The following is a 23911-nucleotide window of genomic DNA, read 5'->3' as shown; positions in this document are numbered from 1 at the left end:
GCCCAAGTACACTAGGCTGTGTATGAATAACATCTTCCTTTAAATGTTCAAGTGTAATGCTGATTTAGTCATGTTACCTTTAAGTTACATTTCAGAGATCACCAGATACTGCTACTATTAATGAAATACAGTTTGACCCATGACATGCTTCAAAGCCTAACCTACTAAAACCAAACAGGGATCAAGTAACTTGGACTGTTAATGTGTCTGTCTCTGTGGCTGTTGCCTCTGACAAGACAGCAGACTCTGAAGTGTCTCAATATACCAGTTCATTTGGCTGGAAATTATGAAATGGTAACCAAGTTAAACATCCATAACTTAATGTTTGCTATTCATTGTGTTGGAACCAGAATGTTTTCTAGAGTAGGCCAGGGCCAAAATCTTCAGGGGATTTTTTTCTTAAAATTATATTCTGCAGGAAAAGGGTAGGAAAGCTGAGGAAGGAAATCAGCACTTTCATGTATATACTGTAAAGTATGCTTAGCAGACTGGATTTAGAAAATTTACAACTAATACATTTGAACTTTCATTTCTGGGAAAAAGTGTTTGAACGGGGAAAAGGAACACAGTACCATATGTTTGAAAACAAATTAGGAAAAAGCTTGGGAATAAAGGTGGAATGGAAACTCTGGGGTAAGATGCATGCCTGGATAAACTTCTCATGTGTCTGAACTCCAGTCCAAAAACCTGTCTGGTAAAGTACCTCAAAAAAATTTCTTTAAAAAGAAAAAAACTGGCTGGGCACCTGTTCCTGCACTGACATTAACCCATCTTCAGGCAGCTTTGTATGTGATACTGTAAATGTAATTTTACATTTAAAGGGGGAGAAGAGGTAAGAGGGTGGGGTTTTTTTTAGAAATACACAATTTTCAGGGTGGGCTTTTTGTTTTGTTTTTTGCATGCTTCAGAAACTTGGTCCCCCAAAAGACATTTTATTCAATATCTTCTCCTGAGTCTCAGCCAATCAAGGATTTGCTTTATACACTAAGCATTTAGCCCTCCATATATCACCTAACAGAAACCTGAAGCTATTCTATTTGGCCATTCCCTCAATCCTGAAAAAACCCCACAACCCCTAATATAGCATTTGATACTAAACACAAAGTGCAGCAGATCCCCAAAATCATGCAAGGCAAGCAACTAAACTATTCTCTTTGCCCCCATATTTCTATTTTACAACAAAAACAGGCATCCTAGTTATTTATAGGCTTTCTAAAGATTAACTACATGCTCATAATAAACCCTCAAGAGGTTAACCTCATCCTCTTAAGCTTCACACACTACAATCTCAAAGATAGCTGGCAACCACAGCCGAGGAGAGGAATAATAATCCAGCATTTTGCTAATCCTTTAGTCAATCACCTCATGCAATGATGGAAAATCCTTTCGAGGCCGACAACTCAATCTGCCTCACAAGTGCTGTCAATCCAAGAGATACATTTCACAGAACCATTAGCAGCACACCTTAAAAGGGAGGAAGGGGAGGAAGAAAAGCCAACAACTCTCAAGTATTAAATTCTTTCTAAACACGCTAAACTAAAAACACTCTGACAGGCTGCCTATTTCTTGTGAATGCTGCATGCTACATTCTTATGCATTTTGAATGCATCTTAGGTGCGTTTCTACAGTTCCTCCAAAGAAACAAGTTCTACCAATCTGTACCAATCTTGTAGGGTGATTTTGTACGCTACCACTGTAGTCTAATTGCAACTACCATTCAGATTTCCTGGAATGCACAACTTTTAATTTTCCAGCCTGTTGCTTAACTATCTTCTTATAATCCCTTCAAATTCTACCAAGATAATCCATTTAAAAACCCTTCATGCCATAATCTAGATTCTCTTCACTCCAATGCAAAAAAAAAAAACCACAACGCTTAAACAATGAGAAACAAGGCACCATTATTAAACATTTAAAAAATAAAAATAAAAGTGGTTAGTTTGCCAGTTCAGGACACCACAATGAGATTTAGTTAACTGGGGAGATAAATTGTTTATTTAAACTTGAACAAACAAAACTGTTTACATAAAGAGTGGGATGCACACATTTTGCCCCATCCACATTTTCTCATTGTTGGCATTCGCCCCCCTCCACTATTTTTCCACAGCCCTATCAGATTGTCTAACCCACAGTATTACCCTTCAGACATTCGTTATGAGTTTGTGAAGGGGCAAGCAGAATGTGCAGTGCAACTCCTGCCCCAGGGCTTGTGCCCAAGGGCAGCCAAGTCGGACCCTGGCTGAGGGGCCCCAAGGGGCCCCTTGATAGTGTAGGGGAGGAGTAGCACTCCCCTTCCGCGATTCACGGCAGAGTAGCTGCCGCAGATCGCAGGGAGAGGTTCCAAGCTGCCGCCCATTCACTGGCTCCACCTACCTGTCTCTCCTGTCTTTTGTGGCTGTGCGTGCTGTGTGTGCAGGGCTCCCGTTAGCCAAGATGGTGGCCGAGGTTTCCCTAGAGTGCTGATGCCCCTGCCACCATCTTGGTTTATGGCAGGGAAGAGCGTGCATAGTATGCATGCGTGCCATCAGCCAAGATGGCATCGGAGTCTTCAGCCCCTTAGGGAAACCTTGGTCACCATCTTGGTTAATGGCAGCCCTGCGCACACAACACATGCAGCAGAAAAGGCAGGAGAGACAGGTAGGTGGGGGGGTGCGTGCATGTGTGCCAGGGCCCCAGCATGCTTAGCGCTGGCCCTGTCCTGCCCTCTTGATGACACTGTGTGCATCAGAAACCCTCCTGACCCAATGCTTGATCAACATTACCTGGGGAGGGGGCTTTCTTGCACATGGGGTTTCTAAAACTATGACTGGAATCCCAGTCAATCAGGGTTCCCATCTCCATTTTGGAAACCCTACACACAAGTATGGTAGCTACCTTCCAACGAATGCTGAACATGCATTGGCCGGGGAGAGTGCCCAATGCACACACCTTCATGTGGAGGGGGGCTGGACTTGCATTGTATCTTCTTGCTTGTTCCTTCACACATTTAAAAATGAATGCCTGAAGAGGACTGATACATTGTACCATTTGGATAGGACCAATACGAAGAGACAGTTGTCTGGTTACAGGGCCTCTTTCACACAGTCCCTTTTGTTTCTTCTCCCCAGTATCTATTTAATATGTTTAATATGTTTTTAATAATGTTTTTAACCCTTTTTTAAAGTTGTTTTTTTAAAATGTTTTTAATGCTGTTTTGTTAATGTATTTTAAGATCTGTTTTTATGATGTTTTAAAGTGTTTTAGTGCTTTGTTTGCTGCCCTGGGCTCCTGCTGGGAGGAAGGGCGGGATACAAAATAAATAAATAAATAAATAAATATTTGGGGGGGGCACAACAATTGTACTTGCTTGCCTCTCTGCCCCAGCATGATTTTTTATTTCACAAATTTGTTTCCCACTAAACACTCCCCCACCTATCTCTTGCTGCTCAATTCATGTTTCTAAGTTGAAACACAAATTCAGTCTCGCCTCTAGTAGGTCATTCCCAATTAAGGAGGTGAAAACAGAATTTAGAAACAATTATTTGGAATCATTATCCCATGTCAGGAAGCACAGCCTTTTTGTTTTGCTTCAAGTCAACATCCACTTTAAGTCAAGAAGCATAAAGAATACAGATTCTACCTAAAACTCTTTACTCAACACCCATGAGGAATATACTAACTCCCCCCCCCCCGCCCCAATGTATTCTTCTTCTTCCCCTCTGCAGCTCCTACTTTCATGGAACAGAAATCTCTTTAGCGCTGTTAAGCCACTGGCGACTTGATTGTGTTTCTAAATGTTGGAGAATGCACCAGCCCATTTGCATTTTAAAAAGAAGTCTTTCATGATCATTCACGCTCACAATAGATGTCTAAACCGTTAAATTACTATTTCTTTTATTAGCTTGAAAGACACTGCAGTTTAAGAGCATGGCCCCCACTATTGTTCTTTACACTAAGTTGGGTCTCTGAACAATACTGACAGCTGCTCTCAAACTGGGCCACATTTACTTTCAGTGCAGCTGCTGCTTGTAGGAACAGACAGGCTCCTGATGCCTCCTCCCCTCTGGGGAGACAGGCTGACAGAGTGCATGTTCAATGAAGAGGAGCAAAGGTCCACTGAATTGTCAGCCCAATTTTATGCTACTCCAATTTTCCAGAGTGCACACAATCCCTTTCAAACGAATCAAGCATATGTCAGAGCATGAAACTTATTGTGCAGCATAGGATAATTATTGATGTATACAAATGTGGCAAAGGGAGAGACGATCTCTTATTGGACCAACTTGGTGGAAACACAAAAAAAGAAAAGGAAAAGAAGTAGTGAGGTTTCCAGTGCACACAACTATTCTTCAGGCTATAATAGAATTGTCAGATCAGCTATACAAGAAGCTGAGATTGGGGAAAAGGGTAGACTGTGTTAGTTTTCACTACACAAATAGGGATGCATGTTGTATTTATGAACACTCAATGAAAATTGGAGTATCTTTCCATTGGCACTGACATATTAATACCTCGAGGCTACAATCCTATGCATACTTACGAGGGAATAAGCCCCACTGAAATCAGTGGAACTTACTTCCAAGTAAAAATGCACAGGATTGCACTACAACATGAGACAAAACTGCATCTACACAAGCTTTTTTAATGAAAAAATGAAAAAATGTTTCAAGGTTAGATTAAAACAGTGTTAGCATATTAAACTAATGAATAGTAGCTCGAATCATTTAAAATATATATACAGTCAAGAAATTGTATGCTAGAGCTGCAAAGCAAGGACTCAGTGCAGTGTGCAACTTGCATTCAGTTGAACAGAGCCTGTAAAAGAATGAGTTTGGGAGTATTATTCTCACTTGGGTCAGAGCTGTATATTCTCATGGAAGAGAGGCACTTTGTAGCAAAAACAAGCCCAGATAGACATACCACAAAAGCTTCATGGTCCAATGTCAAAAGGTTTCAATTACTATTTTCAGAAATAAGATATTTTCACTGTTCTGTGTCTGCTAAAGGGCTCAGAAAGCATATCTGAAACCTCTTTTTAAAATATGCCTGGTAACCAGAGGTGTTTGTTAAATCGACTAACGCACACATACAGAGTGAGAGAGAGACTAACTACATGAATTTTTGAGCTGAACTTTCAAATTAAGACTTTATTAGACAACCAAGAGTTGTGAAGACAGCAGACAAATAGAGACTTAATTATTTTTTTAAGTAGTTGATTGGATGGGAGAAGGGGAAGAAACAAGGATTCGGTTCAAAAGGGGGGGTATGTTTATGCACTGCTAATCTGTCAAGTGTAATGAAGCAGCTTGGAGAAAATTTAAGCTGAAAATCCACTGACACTCCCCTTTGCAGGGAGGAATACCTATTAAAAGGAAATGAAGGTCACCCTCCCAGTTTATTTCACCTAATTGACTGCCAATAGCTTACCACAGGGAAAGCTTCAGCAGATCTACAATTGAGAAACTGATAAAAGGAGAGTTTTCAAGCTGAGGCTCATTCTTTTAATCCTCCCTCATTCTCTTATGTTTTTTTTCCATCTCCAGTTGGGATGTAATTTTAAGCACAGATGGATTAACTGGTTCCATTGTGTGTAGACGTCACTGGACTATGGCACTGTTAATCCATACAGCAGCATGTCTAATTATCATTACAAAGTGTCTGAGGGAACTATAAAGACCAGCAGGGCATCTTCTCACAAGCAATTAACATAAATTGATAAATGAATAATTTGGATCTGCTCAAGGAACTTGCATATGAATAAAATCAGACCACTTCTTGTTTCACCTCCTTTTGCTTACTGTGGAAGGCAGTATGGCAGCAGGAGATGGGAAATGAGCATACAGCTCATAAACTTCAATAATGCAAAACCAATTACTCCTAATCCTCAAATCTCTGGGTCAGGGGGCATGTCTGCTGTGGTGGTCCCCACAACACCTGCAGAAAGCTCCACAGGCATAGACCTGCCACTGGTGGTATTGTTGGCAGTTGCTCGCATTAGACCCCTGAAAAGGAGTATTCCATGGGTGGGGCAGAGGTGGAGCTTGGATCCACTGGATTCCTCTAAGGGACCCCAAGATCAGAGTCATCAACTACATAAGCTTAGAGCTGGTTTAGTTAACTCCCTTCTCAACTGTTTTCAACAGAAGATATTTTACAAAATGGATTGTCTTCCACAACAAAAAAGGAAAAAATGTCACCCCCTCCTCACCTCCTGCCTTGATCCGTTCAAGTCCACAGTGCTTCAAAGATGGTAGACAATCCATTATACCCACCCTACTAAGATTGCTCAGTTAGTTACTTGTAACTAACACTCAAAAGCATATGCTACAAATGGACCTCTGCATATTGGATTCAGATTCAGAAGAGCAAGCAACCTTTGCAAGACAGAGCAGTAGCACAAAGAAAGAAAGAAAGAAAGAAAGAAAGAAAGAAAGAAAGAAAGAAAGAAAGAAAGAAAGAAAGAAAGAAAGAAAGAAAGAAAAAGACATCTAAGCAGGCAATACTATGTTTTCAGGAATTCTACCAATTTAATACATGCCAACAAATAATGCTTATGAACTAGCATTAAATAACAGAATTACATATCAAACATTAATACATCAAAACCACCAATGCAATAAGAAAGGAAAGCTGGTTATACACACTGTAGGAGGTAGACCTGGCAGGCCACGTACCCCGATGATGGCATTCAGCTCAGCCATGGTCACTTGTTTGGCACGTTCTACTGCTTGAGCAACTTGTTGCTGATGCTGGAAAGATAAACACATAATTTCCATTATTAGAACCAACCTTAAGAACATAAGAACATAAGAAGAGCCTGCTGGATCAGGCCAGTGGCCCATCTAGTCCAGCATCCTGTTCTCACAGTGGCCAACCAGGTGCCTGGGGGAAGCCCGCAAGCAGGACCCGAGTGCAAGAACACTCTCCCCTCCTGAGGCTTCCGGCAACTGGTTTTCAGAAGCATGCTGCCTCTGACTAGGGTGGCAGAGCACAGCCATCACAACTAGTAGCCATTGATAGCCCTGTCCTCCATGAATTGGTCTAATCTTCTTTTAAAGCCATCCAAGCTGGTGGCCATTACTGCATCTTGTGGGAGCAAATTCCAAGGTTTAACTATGCGCTGAGTAAAGAAGTACTTCCTTTTGTCTGTCCTGAATCTTCCAACATTCAGCTTCTTTGAATGTCCACGAGTTCTAGTGTTATGAGAGAGGAAGAAGAACTTTTCTCTATCCACTTTCTCAATGCCATGCATAATTTTATACACTTCTATCATGTCTCCTCTGACCCGCCTTTTCTCTAAACTAAAAAGCCCCAAATGCTGCAACCTTTCCTTGTAAGGGAGTCGCTCCATCCCCTTGATCATTCTGGTTGCCCTCTTCTGAACCTTTTCCAACTCTAGAATATCCTTTTTGAGATGAGGCGACCAGAACTGTACACAGTATTCCAAATGCGGCCGCACCATAGATTTATACAACGGCATTATGATATCGGCTGTTTTATTTTCAATACCTTTCCTCATTATCGCTAGCATGGAATTTGCCTTTTTCACAGCTGCCGCACACTGGGTCGACATTTTCATCATGCTGTCCACTACAACCCCGAGGTCTCTCTCCTGGTCGGTCACCGCCAGTTCAGACCCCATGAGCGTATATGTGAAATTAAGATTTTTTGCTCCAATATGCATAATTTTACACTTGTTTATATTGAATTGCATTTGCCATTTTTCTGCCCATTCACTCAGTTTGGAGAGGTCTTTTTGGAGCTCTTCGCAATCCCTTTTTGTTTTAACAACCCTGAACAATTTAGTGTCGTCAGCAAACTTGGCCACTTCACTGCTCACTCCTAATTCTAGGTCATTAATGAACAAGTTGAAAAGTACAGGTCCCAATACCGATCCTTGAGGGACTCCACTTTCTACAGCCCTCCATTGGGAGAACTGTCCATTTATTCCTACTCTCTGCTTTCTGCTTCTTAACCAATTCCTTATCCACAAGAGGACCTCTCCTCTTATTCCATGACTGCTAAGCTTCCTCAGAAGCCTTTGGTGAGGTACCTTGTCAAATGCTTTTTGAAAGTCTAAGTACACTATGTCCACTGGATCACCTCTATCTATATGCTTGTTGACACTCTCAAAGAATTCTAATAGGTTACTGAGACAGGACTTTCCCTTGCAGAAGCCATGCTGGCTCTGCTTCAGCAAGGCTTGTTCTTCTATGTGCTTAGTTAATCTAGCTTTAATCATACTTTCTACCAGTTTTCCAGGGACAGAAGTTAAGCTAACTGGCCTGTAATTTCCGGGATCCCCTCTGGATCCCTTTTTGAAGATTGGCGTTACATTTGCCACTTTCCAGTCCTCAGGCACGGAGGAGGACCCAAGGGACAAGTTACATATTTTAGTTAGCAGATCAGCAATTTCACATTTGAGTTCTTTGAGAACTCTCGGGTGGATGCCATCCGGGCCCGGTGATTTGTCAGTTTTTATATTGTCCATTAAGCTTAGAACTTCCTCTCTCGTTACCACTATTTGTCTCAGTTCCTCAGAATCCCTTCCTGCAAATGTTAGTTCAGGTTCAGGGATCTGCCCTATATCTTCCACTGTGAAGACAGATGCAAAGAATTTATTTAGCTTCTCTGCAATCTCCTTATCGTTCTTTAGTACACCTTTGACTTCCTTATCATCCAAGGGTCCAATCGTCTCCCTAGATGGTCTCCTGCTTTGAATGTATTTATAGAATTTTCTGTTGTTGGTTTTTATGTTCTTAGCAATGTGCTCCTCAAATTCTTTTTTAGCATCCCTTATTGTCTTCTTGCATTTCTTTTGCCAGAGTTTGTGTTCTTTTTTATTTTCTTCATTTGGACAAGACTTCCATTTTTTGAAGGAAGACTTTTTGCCTCTAAGAGCTTCCTTGACTTTGCTCGTTAACCATGCTGGCATCTTCTTGGCCCTGGCGGTACCTTTTCTGATCTGCGGTATGCACTCCAGTTGAGCTTCTAATATAGTGTTTTTAAACAACTTCCAAGCATTTTCGAGTGATGTGACCCTCTGGACTTTGTTTTTCAGCTTTCTTTTTACCAATCCCCTCATTTTTGTGAAGTTTCCTCTTTTGAAGTCAAATGTGACCGTGTTGGATTTTCTTGGCAATTGGCCAGTTACATGTATGTTTAATTTAATAGCACTGTGGTCACTGCTCCCAATCGGTTCAACAACACTTACATCTCGCACCAGGTCCCGGTCCCCACTGAGGATTAAGTCCAGGGTTGCCGTCCCTCTGGTCGGTTCCATGACCAACTGGTCTAGGGAATAGTCATTTAGAATATCTAGAAACTTTGCTTCTTTGTCATGACTGGAACACATATGCAGCCAGTCTATGTCTGGGTAGTTGAAGTCACCCATTACTACCACATTTCCTAGTTTGGATGCTTCCTCAAATTCATATCTCATCTCCAGGTCTCCCTGAGCATTTTGATCAGGGGGACGATAGATCGTTCCCAGTATTAAGTCCCTCCTGGGGCATGGTATCACCACCCACAACGATTCTGTGGAGGAGTCTGCCTCTTTTGGGGTTTCGAGCTTGCTGGATTCAATGCCTTCTTTCACGTATAGAGCGACTCCGCCACCAATACGTCCTTCCCTGTCCTTCCGATATAGTTTATATCCAGGGATAACCGTATCCCACTGGTTTTCTCCATTCCACCAGGTCTCCGTTATGCTCACTATATCAATGCTCTCCTCTAAGACCAAGCACTCCAGTTCTCCCATCTTGGTTCGGAGGCTCCTAGCATTAGCGTACAGGCACTTGTAAGCAGTGTCTCTCTTCAAGTGGCTTTGGCACTTGTGGTTAGGCCTGTGGTAATTTTGCTCTTCTGAATTTATATCCTGTGCCCCTGCTCTCACAATGCCTACTTCTAGGCCTACCCCTTTTAAAATTTCATCATTTCTTTGGTTTTTATCCCAGGGGGGAGGTTTATTCCAAACCGGACCTTTCTCAGCTCCTGTCGGGTGCTAAATGTGCTAAATAGAAAAACGGCATTTTATCAAGGGGCAGAATATTTCCAAGCTGTCCTGCAAACTAGCATATATACTGTAGGCATTCTGTGTGGCAAAACAGAAAATATGGGATTTGACTTTCAATGGGCACAAGCCCTTCAGTTTTCAGGGAGTTTCTTATTACAATTCTTTAATAGGTGAACGTGACCATTTTCATATTGGTACAGACACATATATCCTCTGTTCACTATAAATCAATAAGCTGTCAAGTTTCAACAATCAACAAATGGTCAAGAGACCACATTCACATGTCATGATAAGTCTGGGTCCCTGGTTTTCCAGGAACAAGCAGAGTGTTAAGTGCATACTGCCTCATCGTTTCTTGCTTCACAAGCCTGGAAGCTGCAATGAAGCTTGGATTCTTAAGCCAACAACAAACCATGTTTAATGCTGTCAAGCCATCCTGGCTTGTTAGGGCACAACAAACCAGCATCCTGGGTTCAGATGTCACAGAAAGGCATGCTTACTTGCAGCTTCTTGGTTTGTTTCTCCCATTCACATGAGGAAGTGGGAGCGAAAAGGCATTATGTATCAGCATGTTGCTTATTCCCAAAAAACCACAATAAGCTAGCAACCCAGTCATCATGACAAACACCACCAATGAGAGTTAGTATCTTACAACTGACTTTGATGAACTATTCCAAGATGCTACATCTGTAATTGCACACATGATAACAACATGGTTTCAGGACTATTTGATAACAATGAGGTCCAATTCTACAAGCTGCTGATCCAGCAACGTATGCGTTTAGGAACAGCAGCAACAATTGAGGTGCTACCTCAATGGCACAACCTGTGACACTATATTGGTATCCAAAGCACAATGTAGGTAAAAATGATTATATCCCTACCCATCAATGATGTATGTAAACATAATAGGATTGGGCTTCTATGGTGTCAGCTATATCAGATGGCATAAGCCAACATGCAAGTTTTCCACAGCAATTCAACAAACATCCCAGTAACACAGCCCTATCTTTTTTTCATCTCCACCATAGTTATGCATCGATACGGTATTAAGATTCTCACTATATAGTTATATTAGACTTTTGTACGAAAAGTTACTGTGTTAGCTAATTTACAAAGATGCAACATAATTTTACTTTTTAAACAGCTGAACAATTATACTTACTTCTTGAGACAAAAATGGAATGACTTGTGCACAGATTGTATTCAATCTCTTGGCAATTTCTGTCTATAGAGGAAAAGTAAATATTTAGATTAAAACATGACATTATATATTATTTATTTACAAAAATCATATGAAGTACAAATATTAGAAAAATTTAAACTATCCCAACATTACACAGAGGGTCCACAATGTATGTGGTTAATCAGGAGAGGAGTCAGTCTGTTGAAGGACATCTGTTAACATCTCCAGTACTTCATCTTTACATATATTAGAGCACAAATCAGTTCTTCAAAAGTAGCTCCTTAGCAAGTAAAAAAAGGTAAAGGTGTCCCCGCACGTAGTGAGAGTTGTTTCCAACTCTTAGGGTGACGTCTTGCGACGTTTACTAGACAGACAGTATATATGGGGTGGGATTGCCAGTTCCTTCCCCGGCCTTTCTTTACCCCCCAGCATATGCCGGGTACTCATTTTACTGACCACGGATGGATGGAAGGCTGAGTGGACCTTGACCCCTTTTACCGGAGATTCGACTTCCTCCCGTTGGAATCGAACTCCAGCCATCAGCAGAGCTTCGGCTGCGTTACCGCTGCTTACCACTCTGCGCCACGCAAGTAAAGCATTGGTTAAAATCCAGCATTAGCTAAATCCTTTTAGACTGACAAATCTATTGTTTTCAAGTTACAAGACTATGCAGAATATGATACGAAACCATTTGCCACAATAGCATCTTCACAATGCTACAGTGGTGGCTGAAGCAGCCATCTGATCAAAGTCTACATAATTTAAGGGAAAGAAAACAACATTTTAGTAGCAAGCATCCTTACTGATGAAACACTACATTTTATGTCACCAAGGTTTTTTATGCAAGTATACTAGACATGCATTTCCACTAAGCTCTTATCCATAAGAGGGGTTTACATTATTTGTCAATTGCCATCGTGACCTGGAAGACACTAAATCAGACTTGATTTAGATTAATGTAAAAAGCTAGGTTAGGGGAAGGGTTAGGGGAAGGGATTCTCAGTGATGAGAATCTACTCTGCATGCAGAAGATCCCAGATTCAATCCCCAGCATCGCCAGGAAGGACGGGGAGTGTACCGTTTGACACACTGAAAAGCCACTGCCAATCAGTGTAGGCAGTACTAAACTAGATGGACCAACAGTCTGATTCAGTATAAAAGCTGCTTCCTATTTTCCCATGGTATTATGGCTAAACAGTACCAGTATTATTTATTTATTTAGGCTAGTGTGAGGCTAGGCTGTACACAGATTCTCAATCCAGGGAAGTTGCTAGTCCAGTATGCCTCAACTCTGGTTCATGAAGGCAAAGCAAGCCTGGGCAGGATACAGATGACTCTTTGGGAACAGGGCAGAGAGAACTGCAATGCAGAGGGGATCTGCAGGGAAGCAGAAACCCAGTTCACCTGGAATTCTGAGTTACATAAATGGGTTTAAAAATGCCCCTTGGTGAAAAGCTACCTAAAACAGAGAACTTTTTTCTGGGCTTTTTCACCTCTATCTGAACCAAGTCTAAATATTTAACACGGGTGCTATCTAGCTCTTTCTAAAGCTAATGAAAACCTTGAGCTGAGTACATTCTTAAGTCACCATGTTTGAAGGGAACAGATTCTCCACATACCAAAACAGCCTCTCAGCTATCCCCTTAGCATACATTCTACATCTTGTTTCATTTTTTAAATAAATAAATAAATAAAAATTAGCGTCAACGATCTTATTTCCACAACTGTGACTTTCTAGTAACGAGGGATGGCTCAAACAGTGGGGGTGTATTCTGCCAGCTTTTAACATCTTCCAAGCAAAGGAGAGCACAGAGCCAGCAAGTGTTACTCCAAAAAAGCCTGGGCAACGTGGGGAAATTAATCCAATTTGTGCCACCAAAACTCTGCAGTCCACTCTGGGCTTACACAGAGGCCTATCACGACTAGGCTTTATAGCAAGGGTGGGGAACCTGTGGTCCTCTAGATGTTGCTGGATTCCAATGCCCATCAGCCACTGCCAGTATGGCCAATTGTCAGAAATCATGGGAGTTTTAGTCCAGCAACATCTGACAGGCCACAGATAAGCCATCCCTGAAAGGTCAAGCATCATACCTGGCTACACCTCACCTTTCCTCTTTGGTTCTGAAGCCTCAGGATACCAGCAATATCAAGGTTCCTCAGTGTACTGGAGGCCTCTACTAAGGAGGAACAGGCAGAGTATAACTGGTAGATACTAGGGGCATTTTATACCCACCCAAAGCCACCAAAAGAAGAAGATACTCCTGCCGCCAACTGGAAGCCATGGTTCAGCCTGAATTCTGGTGGGGTGAAATGCTACCCCATTTTTAGTGACATATCTGACATGCTATTCACATACTTATTATTCTTGTGCCAGCATCGAACTGAAATGATACAACAATGTCATCTGCAGTGACATTTAATACCAATTAGCATATTTAATAGGAAACATTCACGTATCCTATCCTCTACCTACAATCTGAAGGACACTAGAAACCAACCCGGCTCCACAGATAACCTGAGGCCAGTATTCAACAAATCCAAACCAGTCAGCCAATCAAAATATAAACCATATTTCAGAGATGCACACTGTACAATATATATGCTACTAAATCTTTGGAAGGCTTGTCACAGTCTATAAAGTTCATGTAGTATTCATGACTTCTGAGCTGTCACCAGTTTGACACAGTTTGTCATTCAAATTCTGATCTGCAAATACAGAGGACAGTTAAAATAATGAGGGATAAAAGAAACAAGGCCTTGCAGATAGCAGATACATCAACACTAATTGCCCACGTTCTCTTTGGCTCACTAGCAAAGCAGACAGCAGAGGTTGGTGCCTCACATGAAAGCCCTTGTGTTTGCATGGCAGCTTTCCGTGGAGCAGCTCAAGTGCCCTTAATTGTTTATGTTCTTAATGCAGGACCTCTTGAATGCATTCATTTTTAATAGCAGGCTTGAGTGTGGGTCCTATCAAAGAGTACACAGCAACTCCAGTCATTAGTCCTCGCTATCGCAATGATGGCCTTTTGATTTATTTGCAAATGACAGGTTTGTCAGGCCCCAGACTCAAGTGCTGCCCTCCTTTCTGAAGCAGCAGGAAAATTAACATGAAGGAATTCAGCTGTGTTTTGCAAGATGTAGTTGAGACTTCAATTGTTTTGTCATTTGTAGGTCTCTGTCTGTTTTTTTTCTTGTTAACTTAAAGTGTTTTGACCTAAAATATAGCCAACTGCAAGTACCACCACTTGTCATTTTGTCAAAAATTCATTCTTGAAATGAGGACTTCCTTCCACAGTCCCCCCTAAATAAACTTGAAACAGCTTTAAATAATGTTCAAACACTGTTAATGAATTTGCACACATTCTGCAGCAGGAAACAAAGGCATTTAGCCAGATTAGTAATTATTAGAATGTGTGGTTCTCTTTTTTAAAAACAAACACTTTCCTAAATTCGTTAAGTTTCTGTAGGTCACTGTTTTTCCATTAGGGGTAGATTTAAAAGATGTGTGAAGTAAAGATGTTTCCAAGTTCCAAGTGGAATCTGCACTATGCCTGCACAACATAACATTGTATGTAAAATCCTATGTACAAATTGTGGCATTTTCTCCAAGTATTTGCAGCACTCTGGAATTATAGTTATGCACTATGAACTGCACGCCCCTGCCTGGGCCTTGTGTGTGCTGTCATCTAAGTGTGCAACTACCAGGAATGTGGGAAGACATTTGGTCAACAGTCGTAGAAAGGGAGAAAGTGTCACTTGGCACTTTTTCTTTATTCTATTTCACACACAAAGCACAAGCAAGTGCTATCACTGGGCCACCTTTGTCCCTTGCCTGACAAGTTGCAGTAGTAAGAAATCAGAGGGGGGGGGGTTCATGGGCTCTGCTGGGTGGTTTTTTGCAACTGCTGCTAGGTACCAGCACATACAAAGCTTTTTTCATCCCTTCACTTAACAACTGACCCTCAAGACAACGTCAGCAGAATGAGCTAACAGAGCCCCAAGGTGGCATTGTACACCTTCCAACAGGTGGAAAAGGCTATTTTTGAATGCTCCCCTGTGTAATACAATCCCCCTCAAAAAAAATAGTACATGTGAAAGAGAGAAGTTCTAAACAGGGGTGAGGAATCCTTTTCAGCCCATGGGCCACCTTCCAAGGGTTGCATGTTAGCGGCGGGTGGGACCAGATCAGAGCTTGGTAAAGTTACTTTTTTGAACTACAACTCCCATCAGCCCAATCCAGTGGCCATGCTGGCTGGGGCTGATGGGAGTTGTAGTTCAAAAAAGTAACTTTTCCAAGCTCTGGACCAGATGCAACAGCGGGCAGAGTAGTGGATGTGACCCTTGCTTCAGCAGAGTTGGATACATTCCAGGCATGCAAAAATATTGGGGGTTTCTACAAATCCTTGTCCATCCTAATTCCAGGCAAAGATGAGGCATTATTACCTTTCAAGGATTATTCCAACTAGGCAAATGTACTCGAAGGAGGGCATGGCTTGTGGGAGAATCCCAAGAGCCTAACAGGGTTAGGTTATTTGGGCCCCAGACCAGAAGATCACCATCCCTCTTCCCCAACCCTCTGCTTGTTGTCCTAACGTTCAAAGAGAAAACAAACATGTTTAGTATTCAAAACTAGTAAAATAGCGTGCAGCACATTCAATTGCCTTATTCTGCTGCATGCAGGACCAAGCATGATCGTGTGTGTGAAGGGGATTAGTGAGTTCTGATTCTTGTTTGACAACGGTTCTCATCAAAGAACTTTAATTCTTGAAAAATGAGTCACAGATGTTCTTATTAACCAATAATCCCTCTAGCACATTAGCAACAACTAACAATAAATCCCAAACAGCTGAGAAGTCTCTTCCTAGATTCCCCTGTTCTTTTTATGCCAGAATCTAGAATCTTTTCTCTCGTGACAAGCAGCTTCTTCTCATCAACATACACTCCAATCTCCTCCACAATCTCACCATCATGAGCTCTCAAAGGTGGAAGAAAGTTTCCCTGCCTATGTTCAGAGACACACCCAACGTTTGCAGAGTCAAGCCTTGGCGTGATAAAAAGGTCCTAAGGAGGCAGGTTGCACTTTCCCAAACCTAGGAGATATACTGCCTGAGCAGGAAATGGGAGGGGTGCAGAGAAAACTGGATTCTCTCACTGTCATAAAATGAGACTCAGTTATGGTGGCTAAACAGATTACCATTAAAAGCTCTTTTACCTTCAGCTGATTTTCCTGACATAAGCAGCAAAGTACGTTTTTAAAAGATGGGAAGGGGCACAGGAAACAAGAGAACTTATTCTCTCACCCATAAGTTGTATTTGGGTAAGAGAACCTAGCCCATCCCTGAACTTCACCCCTTAATTTATTTTCTATCTCTTCTCGGGTGGTAAAAGCTAGGGTGAAGTTTAAAAAGAGTTTAACTGAAATCACCTTGTGAGACTTATTTTGTTTTTAACTAGATCCATTAACATGGTCGGCTGAGGAGTCATTTTATTTTGCTGTTTAACAACTGGGAGCCAAAATCATTGATGATTTCCTGGAAATGACATCTACCAACAGATCGTGATCTACCTTTCACCTACCCCTGCCTTAAAATCATCAAACACTCTCACCACTGGCTAGTTGTCTTCAAAAGAGTGCAGAAGCAAAGTGTATGCATTATGGAGTACGTATGCACGCATCTTATATTTGAAAGAACATGAATAAAGTTATGAAATTTCTAACACATTTTAAGAATAAAACCTTTGTTGCCAACATCTGCCAGCCTGTTCTCGTGAATCTGACTGGATGCTTCTTTTCTCCTCCTTGAACACAGCACATTGTTAGCGATTCCTCAACTACTTCGGACTGAACTTTGGATCAGCATGCTTGTTAGCTATTTGTAGGCAACACCGTGAGTGCGCATTTTGCAAACATTTTACACATATCCCTTTGGGCTGTTTTTCACACCCACTGGCAAAGATGTGACAAAGTCTATGCAAAAGGGTAGTTATCAGGGGAGTGGGAACATATCCCGACTGCTGAGGCAAGCAAGCAAATGCTCCCTCAAGCTGGGAAGAACATCCCACTGAAAGTGATACAGGCTGCTTTCACACATGGGGCTAATAGTGCTAGTTTAACGGATTAAAAATCTACCGCTTCGTTCTGGATTTCAAAAATCCCTTTCACACTGCAGTACCAATTTAGCGGCATTTCACACAATGGTCTTTCACACAGCACTCTCACCGTTAGAAGACTGCTTTTTTCCCCTCCTTTTCTATTCAAAAGCTCTGCTTGTTCCTTCTGCATGGAGAGGTTGAAAGAGGCGCGAGCACAATCAGCTGAGAGGCGCGGTAGCTCAGCAGCAGCACAGGCTGCTCTCAGGAGCAGCTGGGATCAGCTGAGAGGCACGGCGGTGGCAGCGCACGAAGGCTGCATGCTGGGATGGCTGTTGGTAAGGGCAGGAATGCACTGCATGCTGGGATGGCCGTCATGTGAGCAGCGGCAGCTAGCGCAAAACTCCCGCGATCTTCCGGGTTCCCAGCCTGCTATCGGAATTTTTCTGGTATGATTTATTGCGGAAATTTGCGCTAAACTTCCACTACATTCCACCAGAATTCCAGAGCTACCCATTATGTTGTGTGAAAGCTCAAATTTTATGCACAATTTAACAGGAAATAAATCATCAAAATAACGGAATAAAGTGCAGTGTGAAAGCACCCATGGTACAAAGAATCTACATCTTTATCCAGACAAATACAGATGCCTCTCGTCCACACTAAGTCACTGTTTAATAGAATACACTTCCCAACATGAGGGAGCACAAGTGCCTGCTGCAAAAGTTCCTCTTTCCCCTACCCAAGAGCCAGCAGAATAGGAAAACAATGGCTGTGAACAGATGCAAAAAAGTGTGTATATGTTGTGTTTCTGTACCTTGTGGAAAGGCAAGAGGGCTTTGCAAGCCATATTACATCTCCCAAAATGGCAGCTTCCACAGCAAAGAAACATGAATATTCAGTACAGCAGAAATACACATTATTCTGATATGAATTTTGGTTAAAAGGGACACATTTTTATTATACAGCCACAAGAGTGGCTGTATACTATAGCCAGCAGGGATTTTTCACATTCTGCAATATTAAATTGAAAATACCCCCCATGCCATTCTGATGCTTCCCATAAGCTCATTTCAAAACAAAACCTTACAAAACTTATAGTCCTGAACTCAGAAACACTGGCTTAACAACCCTCTACATTTTCATGGTGATAACACAAAACAGTCAGAGAGGACACAGAGTTCAAAGTCTAAAAAGAGGGGGGAAACCCCTGAGCCCTTTTGGACTTTTTTCTCTGAGAGTTCTCATGATCTGTTGAAATTCATTAAAAATCAGCCATGTTCACAGAGTACCTGTAATCCTAATACTGACCTTGCCCCATACTCTGCCCTTCATTTTCTGCAGTTTAAACATTAAAAAAATGCCTGGCTGATTTTTAATTGATTTAATAAATTTTGGCTGAAACCCTATGATAACATTGGGCTTGCTCAGTAAGAACCAACTGTCAAGAGTTCTAAAAGCCAGCCTCACAGCTGCTGGGCTTGCCTAATCAGGGGGCCACACCAGACTTGATTTCACTTAAGACAGTCATGGCTTTCCTCAGAGAATCCTGGGAAGTGTAGTTTGTGAAGGGTGTTGACAGCAGACTCATGTTCCACTGAGAGAAATTCAGTGGTCAGACTGGTTTAACAGTCAGCCACTCCGACTGAAGTCTGTGAGGGGAACAGGATGTCTCCTAGCAACTCTCAGCACCCTTCACTAACTACACTTCCCACGATTCTTTGAGAGAAGCCATGACTGTCCAAAGTGAAATAAAGGCCTGGTGTGGATGTGGCCAGTGGCAGCTTTGGTTTAAATTTGGGTGGGAGGCTACATGTGCCTGCTGTAGAATAAAAAGGTGTGGGAAAGGCTGAAAAGCAATGATACTGTTCACACTGTTTTCCTTTTGGAAAGGGGCTTCTCCTCTGCCCAGTGCCCACCCACCCAATCCCCACACAGCCATGAAGCACACTGGGTGCCCTTGGGCCAGTCACTGCCTCTCAACCTCAGAGGTTAAAACCAAATACCATTTACCATGAAAACCCTATTCATAGGGTCAACATAAGTTGGGATTGACTTGAAGGCAGTCCATTTTCATTTTCAAACATGATTGCACAGAAATAAATCCCACTGAACTCAAAAAGTATGCAAATGATCAAACCCACCCTCCCTTCTCCTTCCTCCTATCCCTCCTCTTGCCCCTTCCCTCCCCCTTCATTTGCCCCTCCCTACCCATCCCCATCCCCTTCGCTTTCCAATCCCCTCCTTCCCCTTCCCCCTCCTCCTGCTCCCCCCTTCCTCATCCCCATGGTCAGTTTTACCTATCTTAAGCATGATTGCACAGAAGTAAATGCCATTGAACTATAAACATGCAAATGATCAAAGCTGCCTTCCCCTCCCCCTTCCTTTGTCCCCCTCCAATACACTCCCTCCCCTTCCCCTTTCCCCTCCCCCTCCTCCTCCCCCATGGTCAGTTTTTCCTATCCTAACCATGATTGCATAGGAGTAAATCCAATTAAAATCAATAAGCATGCAAATGATCAGACCTGCTTTCCCCCTCCTTCCCCTCTCCTCTCCCTTCCTCCTCTCCTGCCCACTCCAGCCCTCCCTCCCTCCCTATCAGTTCTACCTATCCTAAACCTGATTGCACAGGAGTAAATCGCACTGAAATCAATAAACATGCAAATGATCAATCCTGTCCTTCTCCTCCCCTCCCCCTCCTGCCTGCTCCCATCCCAGTCGTCCCCTCTGCATTTCCTCTCCCCCCTCCTCCTCCCCCTGCTCCCCTCCCCATCCCCTGTGGTCAGTTTCACCTATCCGAAGCATGATTTCAGGAGAGTAAATCCCACTGAACTCAATAAGCATACAAATGATCAATCCACTCTCAGCAAACTTGCACAGGATCCCATTTCTTACCTCCCGGATTAAAAAGCAGGGAAATTCACTAATAGGCAAAAAACCTTGCAGTTTAAGAACATACCTATACACACAGATATTTGTATCAAACTTTAAAAAGCAGGGAAATTGGTCAGCTATAGTGAATGCACCAGGGGAGCAGGAGACCTGACCGCCTCTCTGAGATATTGGACTGCCCTACAAATTTCTAAAAATGCAAGCACAATTTGGGTTAGTCTTTCACAGTCCAAACCACTTTCTGTGTAGCTTGGAAGAATTTGGTAACGTGCCTCTGAGCATATGGTGAGTGGTGGCAACACCTGCAACCAGCCCAAATAATAGAAAGAAGACATGTGCTGTGCTGATCTTGTTTTAGCAGGGAGGAAGCAACATTATTAAGACAGTTGATATAGTTCAGATGGTCACTTTAAATATGTCTGATTTACTTTGCAATTTTAGTGAAGTTTCCTATAGGAAATCATTTTCTTTTGTTTCTGTTTCTGTGAAGATATGAACTACAGCAACATTTTTCAAAATTTATACTAAACAATCTCCAAACATAATTGTGGATTTATTTATTTATTTATTACATTTGTACACCGCCCCATAGCCAAAGCTCTCTAGGCAATTTACAACAAATAATAGCACTGACTTCTGCAGATTAGCCTCCAGTGGACCTCAGGAGTGTCTCAATTTGCACAAGATAAAACAGTGGGAGATGAAATATATTCTATCGAAATTCTAGATGTGCTCTATGTTTTTAATTGACCGTGAACACCTTGCCTTAAATAAAGTGGTTTAAACATAGCAGGCTGAAAACATGCATCCTCTTTTTCCCCACAGCTAAGAGTCATTGCTGAAGTAGCAACATATTGTAATCAGTCTGATTTTACATCAAACTGCAGTTTCAGATTCAACTGTGAATGCACCCAAAATAAAAATAAAGCATAACCTCCAATTTGAAACACAAAAGGCTGTCTTCACCATCATATGACATTGACCAATAAAAAGCTTTGAAATTAATAAAAATAAATTTGACACAGAATTCTAGGATGAATAATGAGGGAAATAATTTTTTTTAGTTTAGATTCTGTGTCGAAACAGTAGTAACACAGGAAAGAAGCAAAGTAAGAACACCAACAAACATACAAAAATATAATTCTCCATCTTTGGAGATGGCAGGTGTTGCCACCACTCACCATATGCTCAGAGGCACATGTTACCAAATTCTTCCAAGCTACACAGCAAGTGGAATGGACTGTGAAAGACCAACCCAAATTGTGTTTGCATTTTGACAAATTTGTGGGGCAGTACAGTATCTCAGAGAGGAGGTCAGGTGTCCTGCTGCCCTGGTGCATTCACTATAGCGGCCCAATTTCCCTGCTTTTTAAAGTTTGGTAGAAATATCTGTGGGCTATAGGTATGTTCTTAAACCGCAAGGGTTTTTTGCCTATTAGTGCATTATTAATATAGCTTTATAGGTCTCTTAAGGTAATGACCTGGTTCATATGGAACAAAAGGCCATGGTTCAGTGCAAGGCCGGCACCAGTGTGCCCCGGGCCCCGGCACTCCCTTTCGGCAAATCGTGGCAGGATTGGTACCGCGGATCGCAAGGCGGGGGATCCCAAGCCACCACCCATTCCCCCGCTCTACTTACCTTTCTCTGTGCTGTTTTTTCGGCAGTGTGCTACATGCTCGCATTGCTGCCATCAACCAAGATGGTGGCAGAGGCTTCAGCCCCTTAGGGAAACCTCGGCCGCCATCTTGATTGATGGCAAACCTGCGCGCGCAGTGTCCGCAGCCGCAAAAAACAGCAGAGAGAAAGGTATGTGAACCTGGGGGATGGAGGGCGGCTCTGAAGCTCCTGCCCTGCTATCTGCGGCAGGATTGCTGCTGCAGATTGCGGAAGGGGAGCGCAGGGGCCTCCAGGGGCCCCTGTAGTCCCAGGGGCACTCAGCCAGTGCCCCACCTGGCTGTCCTTTAGAACCGGGCCTGGTTCAGTGCTATGTGAATGAGCTTCCATGAACCAAAATAAGTGTTAGACTTGGATGTGCTGTGCTCCACTCTTATGCAGCTAGGAGGAGGACTTCTGCAGGTTCACTGGTGTTATGTATGAGCCAGAAATCCTAGGTTACAGCAAACAGTTATTAAACAAGCCAGCTTTATAACCCATGGTTTAAAGTTGGCTTTTTTTATAACTTGTTTCTTATAAACTAGGATTCCTAGTTTGTATGTAATGCTAAGCTGAGATTCTTTCAAAGCAAATCTGAACTTGGTAGAAGTTGTCCTCCCAATATTTTTAAGCAATGTCCAGAGAGGTCAATCTAGTTGTGGAATTGATTGTGCGACATTCTTGTCATGGAACCTAAATGGCAAATTTGAATCTGCATAGGATTAGTAGTGCTAAGATAGGGTCATTCCATATCAAAGTGTTCACCTGACCCCGCTTTACATTAACACATAAGGAATGGGGTGTGTGTGCTGAGCCAGGCAGCATCATGGGGGTGGCACACGACTATGTAATGCCCTGAATATATGTGGGAGTAAATTTTACATGTTACCTGAGTGGCAGCAACCACAGAAGTGACACACAAGTCAAGCATAACTCACACTTCCTGTTACCTCTGCATCTTTCAAGTTAAAGCTGCCTCAGAAGTTTATAACCTTTCCTTTCACATCAGCAAAAGCACCAGATGCAAAAAAATTAAAAAAGAGAGAGGATTTTAATAACATCTGGTCTAATTATTTTTATTTTACTATGCTGAACAACTATTATGTCTTACTCATTTTATTAGATCAATCTACTGGATCCGTTTGTTAGGTCTTACTCGTGGAGATATGGCACATCAGCTGGCTTCTCCTGCTCAACTGAACATTTTATCTGGCTGACCACAACTAGACTTCAGAACATCCTTTTTAAAAAAAAAAAAGTTGGCCCTTGCCGGAAGGTTAAACCTAATCTGCTCATCCAGGAAGTGTAGCCCTTTAATCTCTGCAAGAATCTTTACAAGTAAACAAATCTAGATGCTAAACAATGGGTTGTATTAAATTAGTCTTATTCAGAGTAGACCCACTGAAATGAATGAACCTTAGTCATGACTATTATCTTCAGTGGGTCTACTCTGTGTAGAATTACCATTGAATACCACGTAACGTATATGCCCAGAACCAGAGCTTGGAAAAGTTACTTTTTTGAACTACAACTCCCATCAGCCCAATCCAGTGGCCTTGCTGGCTGGGGCTGATGGGAGTTGTAGTTCAAAAAAGTAACTTTTCCAAGCTCTGCCCAGAACAGAAGCTCTATGCATGTGTTACTCATATCAGGACATGGCAGAGGTCATATGGAGCAGGCTCATGTTTTACCATCTGACATCTTTTTTTTTAAAGTGTTGTGCACTGTTGTCTGTATATAGAGAGCACAAAAGGGCTAAGAGCGCAGCTCCACTCTAGGCTAGGGATGGAATCAGCAGCTGCTGAGATTTGCTGCTGATCTACTCCATGCCCACCCTTCTGCCACCATAGAGGAGAAGGCAGGGAAGAACCCCCCCCCCAAGGCAAACAATAGAGTAGAGGCCTCAGCAACAGCCTCCCTGTGGTCAGAATTAAGCTGATTTTTTCACCCATCCCAGGCTGCAACCCTGATGCTTGCCCCATGGTGTGGCGCCTCCTCTTCCTCCTCCACGGTCTGCTCAGGGAGGCTGTTGCTGAGGCCTCCGCTCTTTCATTCAGCTGGGGGGGGGGGCTTCTCTGCTGCTTTCGCAGGATAA

The 23911-nt window shown here is 42.5% G+C and overlaps 1 protein-coding gene across 3 annotated transcripts in view; it reads right to left on the bottom strand.

Moving 5' to 3' along the window:
* Window positions 1-23911, bottom strand: part of LOC133385043 (transducin-like enhancer protein 1) — a 119989-nt gene that overhangs the window by 78722 nt on the left and 17356 nt on the right. For 2 of the 3 annotated variants that reach the window (XM_061627252.1, XM_061627271.1), the window contains exons 5-6: window positions 11160-11222; window positions 6624-6728 (exon numbers count right to left, since the gene is read on the bottom strand). In XM_061627252.1, the coding sequence (XP_061483236.1) occupies window positions 6624-6728; window positions 11160-11222 (168 nt within the window). The remainder of the gene's footprint in view (window positions 1-6623; window positions 6729-11159; window positions 11223-23911) is intronic. The other variant, XM_061627262.1, reaches the window with a different exon arrangement.

The sequence above is a fragment of the Rhineura floridana genome, chromosome 1, assembly GCF_030035675.1.
Source record: "Rhineura floridana isolate rRhiFlo1 chromosome 1, rRhiFlo1.hap2, whole genome shotgun sequence".
NCBI classification, from domain to species: domain Eukaryota; kingdom Metazoa; phylum Chordata; class Lepidosauria; order Squamata; family Rhineuridae; genus Rhineura; species Rhineura floridana.
The sequence above is the reverse complement of the archived record's forward strand: the minus strand, read 5'-3'. Positions and strand labels throughout refer to the sequence as shown.